This window comes from Dermacentor variabilis, unplaced genomic scaffold (assembly GCF_050947875.1).
Source record: "Dermacentor variabilis isolate Ectoservices unplaced genomic scaffold, ASM5094787v1 scaffold_15, whole genome shotgun sequence".
Classification (NCBI taxonomy): Eukaryota; Metazoa; Arthropoda; class Arachnida; order Ixodida; family Ixodidae; genus Dermacentor; species Dermacentor variabilis.
Genome location: NW_027460313.1, coordinates 6,849,069 through 6,873,874, shown reverse-complemented (window position 1 = coordinate 6,873,874; position 24,806 = coordinate 6,849,069). Strand labels below are relative to the sequence as shown.

General features: G+C 46.9%; 1 protein-coding gene across 3 annotated transcripts in view; it reads right to left on the bottom strand.

Annotated features, from left to right (window-relative positions):
* The window catches only part of LOC142567938 (papilin-like), a 604,722-nt gene that overhangs the window by 225,346 nt on the left and 354,570 nt on the right, over positions 1-24,806 (bottom strand). For all 3 annotated transcript variants that reach the window (XM_075678027.1, XM_075678026.1, XM_075678025.1), the window contains exons 6-7: positions 8,146-8,199; positions 5,218-5,406 (exon numbers count right to left, since the gene is read on the bottom strand). In XM_075678027.1, the coding sequence (XP_075534142.1) occupies positions 5,218-5,406; positions 8,146-8,199 (243 nt within the window). The remainder of the gene's footprint in view (positions 1-5,217; positions 5,407-8,145; positions 8,200-24,806) is intronic.

The following is a 24,806-nucleotide window of genomic DNA, read 5'->3' as shown; positions in this document are numbered from 1 at the left end:
ATTGACGCCAACGGAACGACGACAATAGAGCCATGACGGAAGTGACGACGACAGGGTAATGACGAGAGTCTGAAGACTGCGGTACGGTAACAATGTAATTCCGAAGCCCTGCATACCACAGCATGGGCACGACGAAATGATGGCGATAGAATGACGATGACTGAGTGACGACGAAAGAGTGAGTACGATTACACACTGACAACGGCGGAACAGTTACGATAGAACCTCGATGGGAATGGTGAGGACAGTGACGACAACACACTGAAGACGGCCGGACGATGATAGAAGCCACGAAAGCTCCAGTACCACATCATGACCACGACGGACTGACGGTAGCAACATGACACTGACGGAATGACGACGACTGCATGATTACTATTGGGTGATGCTTGCACGACGACTGCACGACGACGTGAAGGTGACTGAATGATAGTGGCGCGACGACGACGAAGTGACGAAGACTGCATGGGACGACCAAAAGACCCCAAAGAAATGACGCAAAGGGAATGATGACGACAGGGTTATGACGACAGTGTATATTGGGTATTTGTTCTGCGCTATAACTGAACGACGAAGAAATGGCCGCTATGACGTGGCGACGAAACTGTTTTTGTGTTAGAGATTATGTTGGCGCTTGCGTAATCATCTATAGCCCAGGCCACTTGGCCTTGCAATATATACGATGCTGGTCCCGGCTATACGCGGGACGGCAATCATGGAAGTCAACAGCCTGCACTGAGAAGCCAGCGCCCGATAGAGGGCCAGTGACATATAAACAGTGAGCATAGTTGTATAATTGGCAATAGACAACAGGAGCTTGAACCCGAAATCTGGGTAGCCGCAGAAAGCTTCGCTTTAATAGACATGCTCACTGGCGCACCGCTCTAGCCACTGAGCCGTCGGTGCAGCGTTTTAGGTCGGTAAGTTGGAGCTGTCCCTTTCTCCGGGACACTTAATCCTGGAACTATGAAAATGCTATTTTCTTTTAGAGCCGTGAAGGACGATTATGTTCTATGTTTCAAAATACCGTTACGACGTGATGGCTTGCTTCGCAGTGCTGACGACCAAAAATACTTGAAATACGTTGCCGCAGAAACCATCTCACGATGAATGTCGAGGTTAATGCGATTAACATTGTAAGAAAGAAGAGACAATGTATTGCCACCACAGCGTGGCGTCATATATAAGGGATGTCTGTAGCCTCTCTCGCGCCTCCCTCCGGCTATGCTTGGTCATTCAGCTGAACGTTTGCGAAGTGCACGGGTGATATTTATGTGAATATACATACAGAGAAGTTTGAATATATATGACGCGGGTGCGATTGCGCCCAGCGCCAGATAAATTTGAAATGATGTTTTTTTTTGCATTGAGGCCGAACATACTCCGTGGCTCATGACATTGAACAGGGTCATTGAAGAGCGGCGCGTACCCTGAGGGACACGCCCAGTTACCCAATTGGAGTCAAGACGGTTCACTGAAGAGCGATGCGTGCCCAGTCGCACGCTCCAAGTGACCCAAGTCGATGTCAAGGAGGTTTGTGGAAGTACGCCACGTTATTGGCGGCAGATAAACAGAAAGACAAGTTGGCAGGAAACGGGATAAATGATGAGCGTCACATATCCAGTTTCACATTCGCTGTGACTCAAGATGTGCCGGCTGTTGACTTCAAAACCGGTTCCCTCTGCACAGCAGCCTGATTTTTATTTGTTTAAGAGAATGTCAACCCCACGGGAGTTTTTGCAGCAGTGGGTGAACACACTTTGACAGATATATGTGCAATACAGAGTAGTTGGGAACAAATAAAGAAACTCAAATAATATCAATAAGTAAAAGAGAGAACTGCCTTCTCAGCAAACTCAATAAACTTAGGAAACGTTGTCTGTTCAGTGACATACGGGTTCAGTTCATTCCATTCTCGTGCAGCTTGCTGGAAGTACGAGAACAAGAACGCGTTATTATTGCAGGAAAACTCTTCTGGTATGTTTGGGTGCATCTGTCGTGTCTGGAGAGTGAATCTAAAGTTTGTAAAGTCTGAATAGTTCAGCTTAAATTAGTTGTGGAGTAGCATATACAAAAACTTCAAACGCTGTAGTTTCGCTCGGCTTCCCAGAGCGTGAAGGCCTGCACATTGTGAGAGCTCAGTTGGTGAATCGGTACGCTTGTAGCGGTTATAAAACAGTGACATCTGATATTGATGACGATGCTTTATCCATTAGAATACGGACTTCATATGGACCCAAGTTGGCAGGAAAACAGTTACAGACAGACATATACAGGGAGGTAGATAGACAGACCACCCCAGAAAAGTGGTGAAGCACACTAATAACGATAATCCCACTGAAATGTGCGACAGGGAAAAGACATTTCTGGAGCAGGGGAACGGCTGCACCCACAAGCCTCTAAACTTTCTTTAGCTCTGGCTCCATCACACTACACTGCGACTATATTTAAGCGCGGAGTTATAGTAAGGCACAGATTCCACGACGCTGAGTTCCATCATTATATATATGCAATAGAATTTTCTTCGTCATCCTCGAAAGCTTCAAAGGTTTAGTGCATACCAAGGCAGTCCGGTCACGTGACCCAGAGTCGCTTACGGTCACTGACGTAGTTCACTGTAGAGATTTAGATGGATCTTAAACTTCAGATTGGGATGAAGAGAACTCAGTTGACCTGTAACTCATCGTACACAAATTTCCTGAAGGTGTATTTTGAGGCTTTCTTCAAAGCGAGCGTAAGAGCAACGTCGTAGTAAGCAAACGAGTAGCTCGGTTGGTAAGTAGAGTGTTGGAAACAAACCCACCGGGAAAACAAATTCGGGGCGTATGTCCTCAAGACGCACTTTCACTATTAAATTTAAAGTCTGGAGTGCGTGGTGCGAACTATCGTTTTCATTATTGGCAGGATAGCCGCTTTTAATGGAGACCACAGTTTCAGGTTATTTAGGAGAGACGAGTTATGCTCATAAATGATGCCAGTGGAAATACATAATTCAGATGACATTCCTATGAGGCCGAAGTCCGACCGAAATATTATTTAACGTCTTTGAGAACTTCATGAATTATCCGTTAAGGTGATGCAATTCTGCCGCAGCTTTTACTTTTTACAAATACCCATTCCTTACTTATATCTTCTGTGAATAACGATATACGTTAAAAAAAATCAAACGGGACAGTTGCTGTTCACAAAGGGAAAAATCGCATGCCGCGCATATCTATTAGACGGCCCTTCACTGTTCTTTGAAAGTCATCCCAACAGAAGACAGTATTCACAAGTGCGCTCAGCAAACGTTCGTTTTGTTGAGACTCTTGGAACTCTTAAGCGATGCATTGAAACAAGAATGTTCTGAAGATTAACTGCTTTCTACATTAGGTGAAATTGAACAGTAGAAAGTCCATACGTAACTACAAACACGCGGTTACGGGCTCACAGGAAATCTGCGCATGTATTTCTTGCAAAGATGTTTTCGTTACGTAATAGCACTGGTATCTTAGTGGTGAAGTCTCTTCCACCAACGCGGAAGCTTGCGTGCGATTCCCCATCACCACTTTATTTTACAGCGAAACCTTGTTTGGCAACCCTTGTGCCAAGCCGTGGCGTTACGGAAAGGACTGAAGTATATATGGACGGACAGAACAAACTATAGTTTCCAGCTTTTAACCGCTGTCGCAGTCGCTGTCACAACTTCCGCTTGCTGTTAACACCAAAATGAAGTACAAATTTGACTTGCATTTTTTTTCATTTAACAACTACATACAACAACAACAAATGATTGAGGACCTTAACACAGAGAGTGGGGTTGAAAATTCATTTGCAGAAAACAAAGCTAATGATCAAGAGCCTGACATGGAAACAAGAGTTCAGGATCGCCAGTAAGCCTCTAGAGTCTGTAAAGGAATACTTTTACCCAGGTCAATTACTCACAGAAGACCCTGATTCTGGGTAGGAAATTTACAGAAGTATAAAAATCGGTTGGAGCGCATACGGCAGACATTGCCAGATCCTGACTGGAAGCTTACGATTATCACCAAAAAAGAAATGTGTACAATCAGTGCATCCTACCTGTGCTAGAATATGGGGCAGTAGCTTGGAAACTGACAAAGAAGCTCGAGAACAAGTTAAGCACCGCGTAAACAGCGAGGTAACGAATAATGTTCGGCGTAAAGTTAAGAGACAGGAAGAGATCGACGTGGATCAGAGAGCAAACGGGGATAACCGATATTCTAATTGAAGAGAAAAAATGGAGCTGGTCAGGTCATGTAATGCGTAGGTTAGATAACCGGTGAACCACTAGGGTTACAGAATGGGTGCCATGAGACAGAAAGCGCAGTCGAGGACGGCAGAAGATTAGGTGGGGTGATGAAATGGACAGGGGTAAATTGGAGATCGCAGGGAAAGGCCTTTGTGCTGCAGTGGACATAAAATAGACTGCGGCTGATAATGATGATGACAGCCATTTACGTATGCTCCCCACATCATAAACCCAGCTCTAGAAGTGCGAGCCGATGTGTATTTGCTAAGGGAAAAGAGCTAGGGTTCAATGCGTACTTTGGTCGCACATCCATTCGATGTCATATTTGTTGAAATATTAAGTATTCTTATACTATTCCACATCTCAGGCATCCCAATTCTTTCTTTGAAGTCCTCGGGCAGGCTGTACACTGCACTTTATTTGTAAGTCTTGAGTAAGATTGAAATGGCATTAACTTAAAAGTTTGTTAGAACTCAGCTAACAAAATCATACCATTCTGCTACGCTTTCTTGCCCCATGGTGTACAAATATCACAAAAAGCTGCTCAAGCGTTCATTGGGGAAGCTTGCTTAAGAGAATTGCTTGATCCTGCAGAACCCAAACACAGTTCTACGTCAACAAAATTGGAGAAATTGACTATATTTGCTTATTGGCCACAGATAGTTCATTTTTGAAAAAGACAAAAAACTATTTTTTTCAGTGAAATCATAATTACGGTATCAATTATTTCAACAGTTTTTTGTTTTCTGAATAGCCATTGCCAAAACTACACAGCAGCGTATCAATGACGTATCAATGGCTTTGCATTACATTTTTCGCGCTTCATTGAGCATTTCTGAGGCATCAAACTCAGTGCAACATACATGATAGCTTAGAAATTAGAGTTAAGGCGGAAAGTGCGAACATGGGATAAAGTGTAAATATTCATGTTTCTAAGTGACTGCAAATTTCGCATGTGTACTTACCGCGTGCTTCTTCCAGTGGCTTTTCGCACTTGTCCAAACATTCCTGTTGTGTTAAGAAGTGGTTGTCATTGGCTCCGCAACCAGTGAATGAGAAATTTTTGCAACTCCGTGAATGTCGGTCGTAGTAGTATATCATCTGCTGGTCAGAACAGAATCCCGCCTTGGGGTCGAGGAAGCACATTTCTTTGCCTAAACATGCATAAAAAAGTCTATTTATAACACAACGCAAAGTATGAACTACATAAGGACCAAGCACAGTTTGCATTGACGCAGGCGCATGAACAACTTCACACGATAATTTGCCGACTGCATATATACTTCAATGAGCTTAACTGTGCGAAAGCTACACACATCTTCTTCATCTAAGTTCGCTAGTGTATGACCGCATTCCACGTTGTGCACCGAAATTGAGCCGAAGATACACGCACTGGAGACTCTGTACCTCCGAACAGTCGTCGAATTACCAGTGTGCCAGGCAGCGCGATAACTTCAAATTAAAAAGAAAAAAGAAAAGCCTGGGCCGTGCGTCTGCATGTTTCGTTGCCAATGACAACTAAACGAGACGGAACAATGGCGCCGTAGCATTGTACACGCAATCGCTTAGCAAGGAGCTGCAGTTCGCCGGAAGCTGGTTAGCGATTCAGATACCAAGCAATAATGAAAACGGAATGTCCACCACAAGTTGCTTTTCGCAATCCTACTAGCACCGGCATGTCTGCAGGTCATTATTGACATCCTCCATGTTGCTTGGCTGTGGGGGTGAACGGAAATGTCTTCGAATCTTTAAAGGGGTAGGGGGGCACCGAATCGCGTTTTCTAATGGGTAGATTATCCGCACATAAAATAGCTGTTAGAACGATGGGCTACGCATGCTACGATATGGCGCACGAGAGATGGTTTAGTCGACAGGAATTGTAGACAAAAAGTTTTCCCAATAATAGGAAGTGTATGAGAGATGCTTTTTTATCAAGCAGCGAAGGATCCTAACTTTCGAGTACTGACGGCTCAGCGGCAAGCAGAGGTCCTCGCTGCTCGCGTAATCACCTTATTCGGAAAACAAACGTATTATATAGGATAGACGCTAACTTTTAGCCTCATAAAGTGTCGTCACTGAGTAGATTCGTGCTCTCTATTGAACGTTTCTAAAACTGGCAGGCTAACTGCGCCATCCTCAATTTAACGAGCATGTGCGGAACATTATTCGCGTCAGCTTCCAGCATATTGCCGTCAGCTTTAAACAAAGGCGGGACATCGTGAGTTTACGCCAAGTACGATTCAATGCATGGATGTGCTAAGAAGCCACGGTAGTTAACCCTTGCCAACAGCTTGAGAAGCTTTTTCATCAGGGTTGTCATCTTATTAGCTTTTGATCATGCGTCTACAACCAAACTTAGGCCGGGCTTTGGGCTCTTTCGCTGCAGAGTGTGCAACAATATTAATATTTCGTTCGCAACCGTTAGGACCTAGCAAAACTCGCCATACGAGCTTAAGCGCTCGTAAGGTCAGTCCCGTTCTCAACACCAGTCGTCATCAGTTTCTGAAAGCATTCGTTGCTCGCGCATCTGAGGAAGCTTCGCAGGGTCTGGCGGCGCAAATGATACTTCTCCGCTGGAGGACATGCCTGGATGGTAGAGCCCGCGACTACTGCGTGCTTCGTTCTGTCTGGCCACTGTGGCTGTTTGATGGCGTTGCCATTGCTAGCGCGCGCGTGCTCTGTCACTTCGTACTTTCCATATTTGGCGGGCTTTCAGTCTTCGACGAAAATATTATAAACACGCGGTGGGTAGCATTCCAGAAACATATACTTTTGAGCTCTATTACGATTCTCTACAACCCCTTGATTGACACTTACAAGTAGAACAACAATCGAAAAGTCAGCTAATTGCTTTTGAACATTCTGTTGGATGTCAGGGAATGAAAATTATTACAAGTTTCCCAATGTGAATCTGAACAACGTACACTCGGTCTTATTCGTGCAAAAAATCTGTTTTAACTCGGTGAATGATAGCTGGGACACCTCGTACAATTATCTTCGCATTGAATTTGAGCGCATCCCCTCTGATATGGAAGTGACGTGTGTTAGGCTACGATGGTTACAAGGATTCAACGCACTTGACCAAAGTGCTGAACCAATAGGCAGAGAAAAAGGGACACATACTGACATTTATTCATCACCTAGTACTCTAGATTTCATATTGCCGTTCGAAGAGTGAGGTGTCAGTAGTAATGCTATCATGATAGGAGAGGGCGAGTCCCATGACCCTCTGCACCCTTACAATACAAAGGCAAAACATAATAGAATAGCACTTTGGCAAGTTTGTCCATGTTCATGTTTGAGGGTCACCTCAAAGCTTGAAATGCAGGAAGAGATGTGTACGCACAGAAAGAATGACCTGTTGTTTATATATATATATATATATATATATATATATATATATATATATATATATATATGCGTTCCTCGTAGTACAATCAAATTTCAACTTGTAATATAAACAAAAGAACAGTGGTCGTGCTTGCAATTATTTCGCTTCACCTTATACTGCTTGTCCGCGACATTCGCGCTCTGTGCTGCCTTTTGAATCGTGGAGTCAAAATTGCGTCTCGGCTCGTTATCGTATAAATTGGCAGCTCTATTATCAAGAGCATCTGGCCGTAACTTTGACGGCAGGCTGTCATTTTGTAAGGCGTACACCATGACATACTACACGCGGCCCGATGATCTTTCGTCCTTTACTGACGGCGATAGAAACTTCTTGTGGGTATGACGCAGCTGGCTTGTGAAAAATGATAAAGAAGACCGCTAAACTAATGGGTAGTTTTACGGTGTTGCATGTATGTAATCTACTCATCAATACCGACTTCAATTGATGTTTTACTTTCTTGATTTTTTTCTTTTGTAGTGAGCTTACACGCAGCCTCGCTTACCTGAGGGAACTTCTGTCAAGCTTGGATCTTCTGCAGATGGCAAAGGGCATGCTTCTGCGCAAAGAAAGAAAAAAAGAAAGAAATAAAGAAAGAAATATAATAGAATATACCATAGCGGTTCCCACGACGTGAAAATTATCCAAAAAACGAACACATATATATTGTCTTTGTGCACGGGCACTTATTCCGCGATGTCATGCCTTCGCGCCAACAGTTTTTCTTGAGGCCGGCCAAGCGCACCAAGGCACGGACGGCAAAAAGAAGACAGGCAAGGCGCTGTCGGTGTCTTTGGGTGCTTGACCTGCTTTAACGAAAATGATGCCCTACCGACTAGCTCGGATCAAGACCCGTGTTCAGTACATTTTTTTTCATTACCGAAGCAAGGATAATAAGATGAAACGGGCGAGCCTTAAGTGTTCTGTTTCTTTTTGTGAGGGATTGTTATTTCTATGTAGAGTGCATGATTTTTTTCTTTCCTGCGCCACACGCCAACGAAATGGCAGTGGCCTTGTGCACACTGCGACATGCTCCTGACTTACATAACCAATATTATGCAATACCTCTGTTTTGTTCTTTTAACAGTGTGTGAAGTGGCGTTAGAAAGAAAAATGGCGCATATTAAAGATGCAATATTCAGCAATCTTAATGATCACTGTGCTTGTTTATGTGAAGCTTGCTGAGCGAGAAGTCCTTTTTCATGCATGTGCGACACATGTATAATTGACGCTTCGTGTTCTGCTCAACATTCAGTGGAAAATATAGATGAAACTTTGATTGGAATGAAAGTTTATGGATCCAAAGGACTGCACCAAACAAGCAAACAAATGTAGGCAGTATGATGTACGGAGTCGTAATGGGGTTGGGCGTTCTGCGTTCTGCAGAAGGGGATGGGCACTAGGGCACAGAAATGACTTAGACAAGTACCCGAAATGCATTTATGAATGCATTAGAAAGCTTCATGCTTAATTTACGTCAGGGTTAGCAGGGGTCTTACGGTTTCATTTTGCCATCGTGCTCGTTACCTATTAGAAGTGAGCCTGTTTGTTTTGCAGTGGGTTGTAAGGGCACTAGGCTAGGAAAATGTCCCTCCTACTGGTGGCGCCCCTTGTGTCTTTCCCACTCGTAGATGGTTGCTGCGCTCAATCTCCTGCGTTTGCGCTCCCCATGAACACGGACACTTTCCTCCGTGGTCAAAGGGGTTGGGTGACCTATGTTGCTGAACGAGTCCCTCCACACAATTTCTGAGCACTATGTGTCGAACACGAGGGTGCCATAGCCGATCAAGCATGAGATTTCTACAAGAAATTGAACAACTGCATGCCTTATAGCTCCCGATGAGCGAACACCTCCTATATACTTCACAAGGCGTGCGCTTAAAATTCTGACGTCACAGCCCGCCGGCCGACAGCGTAACTCCTGCGGCAACGACGTCAGTCTGCTTGCTTCCAACGGCGTCACTTCGCTTGGCTGTTAGGGTTCGTTGCTGCCGCTGAAAACGTGGTGTCTTTCTTGTGTCTTGTGTTGGAATTGCGCTGTGTCCGTAGCATCGACCGTGGATATATTTTCACTTCTTTTGACTTTTAGGGTTCGTTGCTGCCGCTGAAAACGTGGTGTCTTTCTTGTGTGTAGTGCTGCGTCCGTAGCGTCTACTGTGGATATTTGTTCGCATCCTCATGTGTGATGGCACGCACGATGCCGAACAAGTGTTAAGTGACGGTACGGACCGGCAATTTCAATATTGGGAAAAAGTTGCAACCTTTTCTTTCCCCAAAGATAAGGACACGCAAAAGAAGTGGATGCGTGCCATTCCCCGAATTTCACATCAACCGCATATATACAGGCAAAACTTTTTCAGTGGTACTCATGCTGCTGTATTTTCTCAGCGCGCATTTTTGTTTACAGGTGAATATAATTAGTGTTCGTGCAGTTAGCAAACGATACAAACCGTTGCAAACTTATCGCAATTCGTGACATCGCTACTTTTGTTATAAATGTTTTTCTGTTTGCAAGTGAACGTTTTTCTGAAATGCATAATTTTATATGTTCAGGTATTGCGTAGCAGTTAGCCTGTGCAGGCTTTTTGTGTTTATTTGTGTATAGGGATCTCCATAGCAGTTAGCCAGTTTGCTAGCGAAATGTGCGACTAGCATACTTTTGAGCATCCTTTGCAAGCAGAGGAATGGCATTGGACAGGTTTCAAAGGAGGAGAACACCAAAAAAGGCAAGCTTGTATCTTTACTGAGAAATGAATATTGGTGAGTGCACTGAGTGCATTGTCTTGCAAGGCTAAATTGCACATTTCATTTATTTTGGTTGTTGAAACAGAATCATTGTGAATTTGATGTAGTTACTGCTTTTTTCTGAGCCGTTTGTGTTGTCTGTATTGTGTGCTCTTGGGGGCAAGTAAAAGCTGTGCTTATTGTGCGCCTTCGAGTGCCCTCATATATTAACTGTATATAGACTGTTTTTTCTTCTCTGCTCTCGGAATTAATGCACACTATTTGAAAACTACTATGCAGGGGTATAGCGTTTAAAGATTGAATGCATTTGAGTGTTACTCTGGGAAATTGATAACTGAACGTCGTGCACTAAAGAATCACTATGTATCTCATTTATATACCGTATACTTGTGAATGTTTTGGATATGTTCAAATCCTCACTTCCTCTCTGAAAATCCGTGTATGTATGGCTTAAAGAATAAAGTAATTTGAAGTGAATCTGGTATACAGGAACATTAGGTTTCAGGGCACTCATTCCACGGTGCTAAATTTGCAAATTGTGCCATTCTGAACAATCCTATTGCTCTGTGATGATGTTATTGACCCTAAATCATTGTGAATAATCGAAATAAACGTTACGCAATGCGATTGTGATACGAGTACATTATTACGCGTGGGCTGATTATACCGATAGTTAACAATGTCACTTTTAAGAGACAACTCAGTGAACGCCACCCGGTTTCAATCAAGTAGCGAACAATGTCTTAATCCTGCTGACAGCCTCTCCAGCTTTCATAATAGCCCCAGCCGCACTCAGGCACCCTCCGTGCAAGTGTATTGTTTTATCGAATGCTAGTGCGGAACACAACTCGGATATTCAATTGCTTGTAAAGAGAAAAAATAATGTTTATGAAACCGGATGGTATCACGCGTTCAATGCATGACTCACCGTGCACGAGCGGGAGCGAGCCGACCGGTACGGCGTGACGTAGCCTACATCATCTCACATGACACGCAGGCCTGAAAACCTGTTTGGGAGATGTTGGATGAGCGCAGGTTTCAGTTTCGTGGATCATACATACTATGGCTGACTAAGCTCTCGGAGATACGACCGCTCCCGCTCGGATTCACAAACCTCATTTCGAACTATGCCTCTCTGAATGCCGAGAGAGCGGCTAAATTGAGCTCCTATTGCGTCATAGGCGGCGGAAAAATGGCACTATCTCCTGACGCGACACATGCATTCGGTTTGATTTCGTTTTCTTTTTTTGAAGACCCCGTAGTTGGGGTATCACATAAGGTGTTACATGCATTATTGAGTAATGGTTTCTTCTACACAAGAATATCAATGTACGGCGCATAGGTATGCGGTTGCAAAGATAGAGGCGATCACAGTATAACATGTTTTTGTGACATGTGGTTTCAGTAAATGACCCGCTATGACCAAAGTGAAAGTCGTTCCACGTCATAACCTTAGCAACTCAAAACATTACACGAAGAATCTCCTTTCAGAGTTGCCCGAATGATGCGTATACATTTGTTACTAATCACCTGCTGTTTCGTCGTCGAATGCTCCTGTTTTTGGCATAATTGCGAGAAACACCCTGAAAGAATCTTAAAACGGAGAAGCGCGGTTGCAACACCGAAGTGTTAACTGAGACCAGCATGATACGACGAAAAAGATGCGAGTAGCAGGAACGCTCATTCAGGTTATAGACAACTTCCGGAGGATTTGGACGTGGGATGAAATGACCTAGATTTTCGAAATGAAGCAAATATATACAACATTAATTATGTGCACTGCATTTTGTTTGGCCCTTCTTGTTGCATTTCTTCTTTATCTTCAAGTTGGATGATGGAGCGTTTGGCTGATGCCGCTGCTTCGTGAAGGTGAGCAATGGCCGATGCGTGCGTAGTACGTGACGTAAGTGAACAGTGTCACGTTTTGTAGACGTAGTCGGGACCCTAGGAGTCGCAGTGCAGAGCTAGAACAAGAAGAAGACCAGCGAAGCAGGCTTCTAGAACAGAACTGCCCATGCTGTGCTTATGCATCGAGCACACGCGCGAAGCATTCAACATGATGCGAGCGGGAACTTTAGTCCTCGAGTGGATGAGAAGCACTGAATCGGCGACGGCTTGTTTAGCAGCCCTGAGAGCAGCTTGGGCTTCGGGAGACCAGAGAATTGCAGATGAGCAGCTCTCCGTTGCACGAAGGAGGTCAGTCCGTGGGTGCAGAAGTTCGGCGCAGTGCGCAATAGAGCGGCAAGAGAAATTCACTACGCCCAGGAATTCAAGCAGCTGGCGCAGGATAGTGGGTGCTGGGAACACTTGCACGGCCTGGAACTGGGAGGGCAACGAACGGATTCCTAGCGCCGAGATTTGGTGACGCAGGAATTCGATCTCGGAAGATCCAAAGACGCATATCTGCGGGTTGACAACCAAGTCAAATTGTTGAATGCGTTCAAAGAGTTCCCGGAAGTGACACTCATTATCTTGCGGAGTGGAACTCGCGACGAGGATGTCGTCCATGTAGGAAAGTATGGCGGGAGGCCACGCGTTACCTCAGCAATGAATCTTTGGAACGTTTGAACTGGGTTTCAAAGCCCAAAGGTGATGCGCACATACTCGAACCAACCGAACGGTGTAGTAATGGCCCTTTTCGGTATATCGGCAGGCTCAAAGGGGATTTGGTGATACGCCTTGACAAGGTACACTGTCGTAAAGATCTCGCATCCTTCCAAGTGGCCAATGAAATCTTGGATTTTTCGAAGGAGATAGCTATCGTCGACCGTGTGAGCGTTGAACGACCGGTAGTCGCTGAACGGACGGCAGTCACCGGTCCTTTCTTGGGCACAAGATAGAGTGGAGAGGCCCAACTGCTGGACGTATGAGGAATAATGCGGAGCTGGGACACGTGATCGAATTTCCATTTAGCAATGGCCAGACGCTCACCGGAAAGGCGGCGTGGACGAACTGTGAACGGTAGACCACGCTATACAATGTGGTGGATTAACGCTGTGGTTGGACGATGGTTTATGTTGTAGGGCGTCGTGACCCCAGGAAAGCCTTCCAGGATCCTAGCGTACGGGTACGGCGGCTTCAGCGTGCGGATCACATCAGGGGATCACGTCAAGAGCGGCAGGCCACGACAAGCCATAAAAATGGTTCTTGTCCACGGTTCTTAACATCGTAACATTTTGGTGTCTAAATAAAGTGAACTAAATGGAATTGAATGCCAGTGTGGGCTACCGCCGACAGAACGCCACGAATGGAGGGGCGCGTCTTGCCGCCATTAAGACCATGGCGGCACAGGCTAACGTCAAGGTCGAAACAGGGTTAAGAAGTCGGAGCAGAGGATGGGCTTATTGACGTCGGCTACGATGAAGACCTACCACAACGTGCGCCATGGCCAAGGTCGAGTGTTAGGGACCACAGACCAAACGTGGCAATGGAGGCAGAGTTCGCCGCACGGATCGCAAGCCCAGGTGACTTAGAAGTGCGGTGACACTTTGAGAACAGCAGTTCGCTGGCCTAGGCACCCGTGTCTACGAGGAACTGCAGGCCGGAAACGCGATTCATGACTAAGAAAAGGTGGCAGCGTTGTAAGGCCAGATCACATGCCGCCACCAGTGATCTCTCGATGCGTTTCCCGGCCAGCTGCATGAGGACTTGCACTGGCGGGCGTGCTGCTGGAAAGTGTGATGATACCAGCAAATAGGCGAGCTTCAAGAGCTGCGCGAGCGGGGACAGCCCGAGGAAGACGAGTGGCAACTAGGACGTGAGGAGAACTCGCGCTGATTATAATAGAATGTCCGCAAGGCGTCGATGGCAACGGCGAGCTGGTCGATCCGGGACTCTAAGCGGGACATGACTGAGGACTTTGGTATTGAAGAGAGGGCAGCGACCGAAGGAGAAGTCGCGTCTTGGACTCGATCGGCGAGCTGGGCGAGGCGGTCATGGATCAAGTCCCCTGCAGCGGCTAAAGCAAGGTGAGCGGAGTGCGGCAAGCGATGCAAGAATATCTCCCTCTACAACGCACCGTTCGAGTCGACGTTGTTTGTGCCCAGGAGCTGCCGCATGCTCTTAAGCTGCTCGGATGTGAGTAGGTGCTGCAGGTGCGCGCTCTCAGACGCCATGGTGCGATCTAGAGTCATCTTCTTGATTTGTTCGTGCGCGGCATCACCCATAGGTGCCGCGATCACGTCCCCTACCTCCTGAGCCACCTCACGAGAGAGGTCGGAAAATAAGTGGCAAAACCGAGAAGTCTCCGAGGTGACGTGGTGCAGATCGAAGGCGGCTGGGCGAAGCAAACCTGTCGGTTATTGAGCAAGAACGTGTGCAGGTGGAGCTGGAGAGCTGCGACGTCCCGTGGACACGAAGTAGTGTCAGACAGAAGGTTGTGTGTGGGCGGTAGATTGCTGCGGTCGGTCATTTTTTAGGCCGGAGTCACCACTGTCGGGAACCGAGGGATCGCAGCGGAGCGCCAGAACAAGAGAAATAGCGATAAAGGCTTCTAGAACAAAAGTGGCCGTGTCGTGCTTGAGCATCGAGCACGCGCTGCCCACCTTTATTTTTCATGTCTATCGCAGCCGGCCCATTGGCGACGGCTGAGCGTCTCCGTGTTGCAAGGTCGGTGGGCGCAATAACCTCGTATGTAGAGAAGGTCTATGACAATGCCGCCTCTCGATGCGAACCATTATAAACTGTGATTAACCGTACTCCGGCAGCAGATGCGTATGGCGCAGCCGCGCGGACCCTGTCTTGAAAGCTATGTGCGCCGCGGACTCAGTGCGCCGAGTGTTGACAGCTTCGGGTGCTCTGTTTTCGCGCCGCTTCGTTGGCGTGGAAACTCGAGGCAGCACGAAGGTCAATTCACTCGTTGCTGTGGGCTCTATCTTGAAAACGATCGTCTTACGTGATGGATGGACGGGTTTCCTCGTTGCGTAAACACAGATATGCTTACGCATTCAAAGCTCACTTGAGCATACAGACCGCAAGAGGCGGCTCGCGGCGGTCCGCGGTGGGAAAGTCGGCGCACCGGCACTGGCCTTCGGTGCGGTGTGCATCGCTGTACACAGCGCTTTACTTTTTAAAAATAGATTTCAGGTTGAAGCTGCGACTTTATTACAGCAGGTACGTCAGCCCGTACAGAAACTCGGCACGGACTAACTAAGAAACTTGCGGCACGCAAGTTTGCTGCTTAGTTGCAAGTTTCACACCTAAATATAAAGATAATGTGTCATACTTAGTGTCCGACATGAACAGTTCAGGGAGATATGCGGGTCAAAAATTAACATTTCCTTTTTAAAAAATAGGTTTTCATATCTTGGTTGCAAAATTACCCTCAAACAGCCCATCTTCGTGAGTAAAAAAATAAAGGCAGTTTACCAACCAGGAGACTGCGAGAAATTATACTACGCGAGTCACCGTAGCTGTAGGGGCTTCATTTTCCATTCAGGTTTGACTGATCAGGCTCACAACCAAAAGTACTGCAGAGATGATAAGCTTTCCTGATCTAACAACAAGCGAATACTAGCCCTGGCTGAGTCGGCAGCGGCTCATTTTCCCCTTTTCACCAGTGCTCAGGCCAAGGCTATGCTTCGTACATATGAAATGCTGACAAGCGAAAAACCGTTGCCGGCTGATGCTAAACTTGTCTAGCGTCAGCCGACCGCAGTCTACGCCTGCCAACGTTCTGCCCACGAATCCGTCAAATTCTTTGTGGCGTCCCATAGGCCTTTCACGTCCTAGGCCCCCATCCTATTAAATCATCAGCTATCATTGCTACGGGATATACGATCTGCAACAGTCCATTTCATACTCGTAATTTTAGTCGCATCTGGTAGTTGGGTTTGTTGAAAGTATCATGTACACAACTGTACTACTGCCTTCTTGCCCTCTTCACGTTTTCGAACGTAATCATCGAGAAATCGGAGCTGTCATAACCAACTAACCACTGGGAAGGTAGTAGGAAGTGATTGCCCTAAAATTAAACTCGCCTTCACTCGACAGACTTCCTACACTTGAGACGTAGACAGAAACGTCGCCACTTCACTGAACAGATAAGTGCACTTCAGTTGCAATCCTCCCCATTCCTCCGCTAATGTTTCGCAAACAAGCAATCTGAACGTCCTTCAGAAGACACTAGAGCACAGTAGACACGTGTTTCTCAAGCGGACTTGCGTCGTCACTGATTATTTTGCTAGCGGCGCTTGCGTGATGTTCGGTCTCAAAATGCCTTTATATTCCACGCTTCCCGGGTCTCAGCCAATTGCTGCAACTTAGCACTCGTGTGTCTCAGTATTCTTTCGCCGTCCTCGTCTGGTTGTGTGCTTGAAGATTCCTCATGTTTAATTAATACGCCGAAACAGCCGCCCTTTTTTGAATCGGACTACCCTCTCAGCCAACACCGAGGAGTGTTAAAGAAGCACAGTGTCCTCTTCAGTAGAGGAGCAGGCTATCTTAAGCTCGGATAATCGATGAAGGGCTCCCAGTTCAGGCGCTATAATGAATACGGGAGCGAGTTTATGCAAAGAGCCGTGTCGTTTTTCGAGGTCGCTTTGTAATTGATTACGCTACCACCCCTACACTTTGTACAATACTAAAATTTAAGTGAAGGCATACTGCTTTGTGGATGGGATAGTTGTTATTGCACAAGTTTGAGGCAGTCATGGTTTCGGACACTTGAGAGTATTTCTTGATGCCGCTGCACGTGAATACCAAGAACGCGGCGGGATTACAGTCGAGTGTTCCACTGGCTGGTAGTACAAAGTGACTAGTAGTGCTTCAGGAAACACAGAATCAAATGTAGTAATACAGGAAAAATCTGCTAAGTGACTTCCAGGCATCGGTTTTTTGATAAGCAGCAGGCATTTAAGAGTGAATCAAGATCAGTTATTATGAAAATCAGACTAAATAACTTTTTTACCGAAAGAGTCGCGTGATCGCTGCTAATGTGCTACATGAAGCCGAGTCATCTGAAGAGTGTTCATAGGTACTTCCATGCAGGTAAAAATTTGACGCTGAGCAGATTTCTGCGGAATAATGTATTGCGATAGTAGACGCCACTGAGCGAAGTAACTGTGTCAGCCCCACCATCGCGCGAGCATGAGCGAGCGCCTTGATCAAACCGACATCTCCTTCGGCTCACTTTGCAAGCTTCAATGTTGAGTCACACCAATAAATGCGCATACAATATGCACTGCTCTCTAGTTTGCCTAGTGTAAAAATTATCAGCCATTCCACTCTGTGAAGGGGAATTACCAGCGAAACTCTGAAGCAAACGACAAAGAGGTGACACAACTTTGAACAAAGGTGCGAACATATTGTCTTGATCGGTGGTCATCGTCAGACAAGGTACGCACATACATTTATTTTACAGCGAAGCTGTATACCTCTGCCGTCCAAGGAAATTTTCGTGTCATTGTGGTAAGCAAAAAAAAAATCCCCATACGTGGGCCGATACCGTAGATAGTGCAATGCCGGGCCGACCCGCCGTGGAGGTGAAACAGGCATTAAGCACTCCCCATACGTAGGCCGATCCCGAAGATTGTGCAATACTGGCCTGACCCGCGGCGGAGGTGAAGTAGGCTTTCTTTAAGTACTCCCCATACGTGGGCCGATCCCTAGGCTAGTGCAATGCCGTGCCGACCCGCGGCGGAGGTGCAGTTCGCCATAAAGGGCCCACATACATAGCTTCGCTGGTCATCCTTCTTCACAGAGTGGAAGGGCACTGAGATTTTTTTATACACCCGCGTTCATTCGTGTTATACATTCGTTGTATACATTCGTGCCACATTGGCTGGAGGCATTATATTCCGCCAAGGGTTATTCAAGTGGTAGGAACAATTTCAGCGTCGACGAAAAATTCCTAAGGTTAATTGCACCGTAGTGCCAGCACCTACAACCCTAGAAAATTGTTAAAAAATATGCTAGAAAGCGCGCCATGCTGCGCTAAGCTCACTTTTGACGTTAAACAAACTTACCACCGGCCTGGCGCTCTTTGGCCACATTTGGCCGTTGCGCCACAAAACACCACATTCATAATCACGTTAAACAAAGACAAAAATTTCGCTGGTCTACCGAAAAACTCGCTGAATTGGTAACACTGAAAGGCAAAACTTGGACAATCAGCGTTGGGCGCAACGCATTGCTCAATTACAATCGATATATGACTGTTAGTTAGCAGCCCATAAAGGCCATTTCAAATGTTATCACCGTAAGCTGATGCTTGTAAAATAACAATGCAACTCTGTACTAACTTAAGGATTGAACTTGCACGACATGGTAAATAATAACCTGAAATTTTGGACAGCTACTACTTCACGTCTTAAAATTTGCCATTCTTTCAAGAAGAAAGCGTACGCGTACGTACGACTTATGTAATTTGAGAGGTCATTGCGCTGATTCATTGCATAGAAAATTGTCCATCGGTGGCATAATTGTTTTTCTTTTCGCAGTTGGCTTCCAGACTAATTCCTTATGCAAGACCTTCAAAAAGAGCTGTTGGCAGGGCTTTTATTTTTCTGCAGACTAGCTTCTGCAATAAAAACATTGGCAGAAATGTGTGCGTTGTTTTCCCTCAGATCAAACTTCCCTCCAGGGCGAAGAACAATAGCCTTATCAGGGGAATGATTTCATCATTCCAGTGAAATACAGGCCGGCGTTGTTTTTTTCTTTGCTTTCTTGCGAGGAAATCATGGTATGCAAAGATTACAGCGAGGCAGAATTGGAAGAAAGACACCCTCTTATCTGGAGTATTTATGGGAGCGAGGAGAAACTCGGTCCCTAGGCAGTGGTTAGATCCAATATAACGTCTGCCTAATGCCGCACGAATACCGAAGATAAACACGCGTAGAAGTTAAAAATGTCACTAACTTTCGGACGCCTCATTAAGTAATTAGTCGATGTATTGCTAGCAGCGGCAAAGTGCGGGATTTCGCTCATGCAGACTTCGCGCCAGACTATTAGCTAGCTGTTGCTATACGCCTGAGATATTGACAGAGCAGTTCACACAATAAGAGGACGGTGTAATGCGTCTTCCGGGAAACCAACCGCCACCCTGCCTTCCATACTGTGGTATGCAGAGACGCCTACTATACGTCCACAGACAGCCTAAGATTGCTGCAGTAAATGCAGTGTTGTCCAAGACAAAATATAATTGTGTAAATGGCATTAGTCAGGTACATTTGTTGATACACCTCACTTCGTTAGCAATGCTAACTATTTTCAAAGTGGCGGACCACCTCTATCAACAGCTTTGTCTATGGTACCTGAAGATACAGAGAGCTTTTACACACACACACACACACGCGCGCGCGTGTGTGTGTGTTTCGACTACGTGCGATAAATAACAGAGTTGACAAAACACATTTCACTTTCGATCACGGTAGTTCAAGATTAATAATACGTAACATACAAACGCATGAGTACCGTGGAAGGACACGGTCGGAGGTCCGAAGTAAAAACTGTCCGGTATTTCTCATGTCGAAATGCAGTCAGGGGTTTAAAGTAGAAAGGAGACAGTGGCGGGTTGCTGAATAATAAATATAAAGCAACATAAAATGTATCCGCGAATATTTCAGGAAGAGATAACAACAAATAGAGGTTGTTTGAAGAAAGAAAGCATCAGCAGAAACTTGCTAAAACGATAAATTACCTAATAAGTAAATTTTTTAGGTGTGGGCAAAATCAGTGCAATTTGTAAATGATAACATGTTCCAAATGACGCACAGAGAAATGTTGCTGTCACTCTAGCTTCCCTTTGTAACCAGTGCACTTTGGATATACCTTAAAGGATTCATCCAGTGTTTTACGCAGGGTTAACTCGCCGGCGAAGTTTCAACACTAGCAGTGCCTTTCTCGTACCTCATGATGATGAATGTGGTGTTTTGTGGCGCAAGGGCCAAATGTGGCCAAAGAGCGCCAGGCCGGTGGTAATGCGTTCACAATGGAGCTATGAATAACGAAGGGCAGATGTTACGGTGGCTGTAAAGAGGCCAAAAAGAAAGTCGTTCTAAAGTGCATAAAACCTATACAAGATAAAACTATGCCGATGGTTAATGGACTGTACAATGGACGCGAAATACACATTGTGAGATAATGATGATTTAGTGAAATATCTCACAGATACACTTTTTGCAATAAGGACTACTGCCTTAACTTCCTTGGGATGCAAGGGCCTGTAGGCATGTGCTATGCAAGACTACCATCACAGCGGCATCCTCTAGAAAGAGGATGTGCTATGAATTTCTGGGGCTAAAAACTTGCAAGTCAACATCGTTCAAGAAACCCAGAACTGCGTTGGTGTCAAAGAACGGTTCTTCATCAAGAAACATTGCTGGATGGAGAGGGGTGGGCTGGCGATATACAAGGGGAAAATGACTCTTTCTCTCAGCTTCGGCTTCCCGACTGTTACGTTTCGCCTACAACGCGCGGTATAGCCGGCGCGGATGCAACGGACGCCGGGGCTTCGTTCAAAGCGGCGGACATTTTGGCCCGTTCGGCGCCGCTGCTACGCCTCCCCGCCAAGCGCGTCCAGGCATGTTCCAATGCCACGTGTCTTCGTGTGTGCGTGTGTGTGTGTGTGCATGTTGGTGCCCACGCTTGTCAAAGCGCGGCAGCCGGGGAGAGGAGCTCCCCCAACTGTGAAGCGAGGAGGTCTGATCGGCGCCGGCCCGGCGGATGCGTCACCTACTCGTCTCAACGTGCCCGAGCGGCGCATCACGTGCCCCTCTGACGAGGCGTTCCTTCTTGCCCTCAACTGCGAGAGTATAAAAGCAGCTCCCCCGGACGCCAAGAGAGAGGCTCCGATTTCTTCTGTTGAGTTACGTGCTCTCCCGTGTCTCCACTTCGGTCGACCTGACCGCCCGCTCTTTTGCGATGCTAGAATAAACAAGTTGTTCTGTTACCAGTCGACTCATGCTTTGCCGGGACCTTCGGATGCTTCCAGTTGTGCCCCAGGCCTCCAGGCCAACGCTACCCTTGGGGCTTGCGACCCATTTGCAACAACGGGTGTCAGCACTGAGATTACAACAACTCGTGCCAGCGGTGCGATTCCAACAACTGTCTGCCAGCGGTGAGATCGCGACAACGGAGGCCAGCGGCGAAGATACGCGGTTGACTGTATGCTGAGCAGCACAACGACCATCCGGGAGCAGTGCAACGAGCCCTGTGTGATGACTGGTTGCCTGCAGCGGAACGACTGCGCTGAATTCTTGGCTGCGAGGTTTGGTGAGTGCGGGACTTTCTTCTTCTGAGTTTTGCCAGGCTTTTGTTAGTGTCAGAAACAGAGCTGGTAATTGTGGTTGTCGTTGCTGCCGGGTTAGTTTGCGGCAAGACAATAGTAGGCAGTAGAGAAAGCAGCATTCAGAGCAGCCATGGATTTGAAGTCGTTGCGCAAACCGAAATTGCTGGAGCTTGCAAGAGAGTTGGGTCTGGATGTCTCAGACAAACTCAGAAAAGCAGAACTGCTGAGGGCTATTCTTGAGTTAGAGGCTGAGGATGACGAGCTGTCGGAATGCCTTGAGACCATTGAGGAGAGGGAGACGGCAAAAAGACAGGAGCGCGAACTTAAAGAGCAAAAATAGAAGCAGGAGCGCGAACTTAAAGAACAGAAAGAGAAAGATGAGCGCGAACGAAAAGAACAGAAAGAGAAAGATGAGCGCGAACGAAAAGAACAAAAAGAGAAAGAAAGAGAGGAGCGCGACCGTCAACACGCTTTGGAAATGAAGCGTCTCGAGGTAGAGATGGAACGCGCTCGTAATGGAAGTCAGGCACACGGTGCAGGAGAACGAGTATCGTTCAAAATGACTGACCTGATGCGGCCGCTTAAGCTTGGAGAGGACATTGGTTTGTTCCTGGTTAACTTTGAGCGAACGTGCGAGAAGCAGGGGTTCTCTCGGGAAACGTGGCCACAGCGCTTGCTCACTTTGTTACCCGGCGAGGCGGCCGACGTAGTCACTCGCTTGAAGAGAGAGGAGGCAGAGGATTTGGACAAAGTGAAATCGAGTCTGCTAAAAAAGTATAGGCTGTCAGCGGAGGCGTTCCGTCGGAAGTTTCGGGAAAATGAGAAAGGCAGAAGTGAGTCATATACAGAGTTTGCGTACAGGCTTATGTCAAACATGCAGTAGTGGCTCAAAGAAGAGAAAGCGTTTGGTGACCACGAGAAAGTTCTGCAGTGTTTCGGGCTAGAACAGTTTTATAGTCGGTTACCTGAGAACGTGCGGTACTGGGTCTTGGATAGGCCAGACGTTAGTACAGTGGCTAAAGCCGCTGATCTAGCCGAGGAGTTTGTGACGCGTCGGGCTCGCGGAGCTAAGGACGGTCAAAAGGGTGAATATGGCTCCAAGTTTGAGAGGCTGAAGTTCACACCCATGAGAGCAAAGGGGAACACACGTAGTGCGGATGCGAGTGAAAGCAGTCCGACCGAACCTAAGGAGACGGCGGCAGCCGAAGCCGAACGCAGAAAGCGGTTCGAGACGAGGCAAGCGCGCGTGTGTTATACGTGCCAGAAGCCGGGTCACTTTTCGGCGCAGTGTCCGGAAACAAAAACAAAAGTCGTGTTTTTGTCATTATGCAGCACTGACGAGAACATGAAGCTTCTCGAGCCTTACATGCGAGACCTCCTCGTGAACGGGAAAGAGTGCCGAGTGCTTCGCGATTCCGCAGCTACAATGGATGTAGTTCACCCCTCTTACGTAGAACCCGATATGTTCACGGGCGAGTGTGCATGGATCAAGCAAGCCGTGGAAGCTCATAGCGTGTGTCTGCCCGTAGCAAAAGTGCTTATTGAAGGACCTTTCGGAGCACTTGAGACGGAGGCCGCAGTGTCATCTATGCTGCCCCCCCCCCAGTACCCGTACCTATTTTCGAACAGGTCCGATCACCTCCTGCGCGAGAAGGGGCTTTTGTTTGGTGAGGCTAGCGTTCAGGCCTTAACCAGATCGAAGGTTCGGGAGCTCGCTGCAAAGGCGGTAGTTGCGGGGCCGACGTTGTCGAACACTGAGAAAGGGTCAGAGGCGCAGCAAGCTGATATTCAGAGCACGCCCGAACTGTATAAAATTGAGCCTGTAGCGTTGAAGGCACCAGATACCGGAGAGGAAATGCCCGATAAAGGAAAGTTAGAAGAGCTATCTGCAGATTTGCTCATCGCGCCTACGTCAGACGGACTTAATAGGTTGCTAAAAGTCAGCCGGTCGGCTTTGATAGCCGAGCAAAAAAAGGATGGCAGCCTAGAAAACATACGCTGCATTGTCAAGGAAGGTATCGCCAAGAAAAATGCTCGTTTTGTGGAAAGAGGTGGGGTCCTGTACCGGAAGTATCTAGACCGCAGGGGAGTGGAGTTCGATCAGCTGATCGTGCCTCAGTGCTACCGTCAGGATCTGTTGCGCTTGTCGCATGGGGGTTCGTGGTCCGGACACCTAGGAGTTAAGAAAACTAAGGACCGTCTCTTGCAAGAGTATTATTGGCCAGGGTGTTTTCGGGACGCAGACCACTTCGTGAGGACATGTGACACCTGTCAGCGGGTGGGCAAACCAGGGGACAAATCGAGGGCGCCGTTGAGATTGGTACCTATCATTACGGAGCCTTTTAGACGGCTCGTTATTGATACAGTGGGACCTCTGCCGGTAACAACCACGGGGTACAGACACATTTTGACTGTGGTCTGCCCAGCGACAAAGTTCCCTGAAGCAGTGCCGCGTAAAGAACTCAGCTCAGTTGAGATAGTCAATGCACTACTGTCCATATTTGCGCGAGTTGGTTTTGCTGTGGAAATCCAGTCAGATCAGGACACAGTGTATACTAGCGCTTTGACGACAACTTTTCTCGAAAGGTGTGGGGTAAAGCTGTTACACAGCTCAGTGTACCACCCACAGTCGAATTCCGTTGAGAAGCTCCACTCCGTCATGAAGCGCGTGTTGAGAGCATTGTGGTTTGAACAACCAACTGACTGGGAGCTGTGTCTGCCTGGGGTGAAGTTTGCAATAAGGACCGCGCCGCATGCGGCTACGGTGTTTTCGCCAGCTGAGCTAGTGTACGGTCGCTCGCTGCGATCTCCGCTTCGCATGCTTCGAGACGGATCACTGCCCTCTCCAATGACTGCAGAACATCTCTTCCACAAATGGCCGCCTCCTGCACTGGAGCCTCGCTTTGCAACAATATTCCTTTGAGGTGCGTTACAAAAAGGGGAGTCTCAACGGTAATGCCGATGGCTTATGTCGAGGCCCCTAACGTGGGAATCAGCCTCAAAATTGTTTGTTATTGATGTTTTTCTTCCTGAGGCAGGATTTTTTAACATATTGCTTTTGTTTAGTGTTTAAAAGTGATGACGTGCTTTCTAGTGCAATTTTCCAATTTGTGAACGCGTTCTGAGTGCTGCTAGACTACTGTAAGGAACTAGGCAGTGGTATAAAAGGGGAAAGAGCCTGGCAGGGCTTAGTG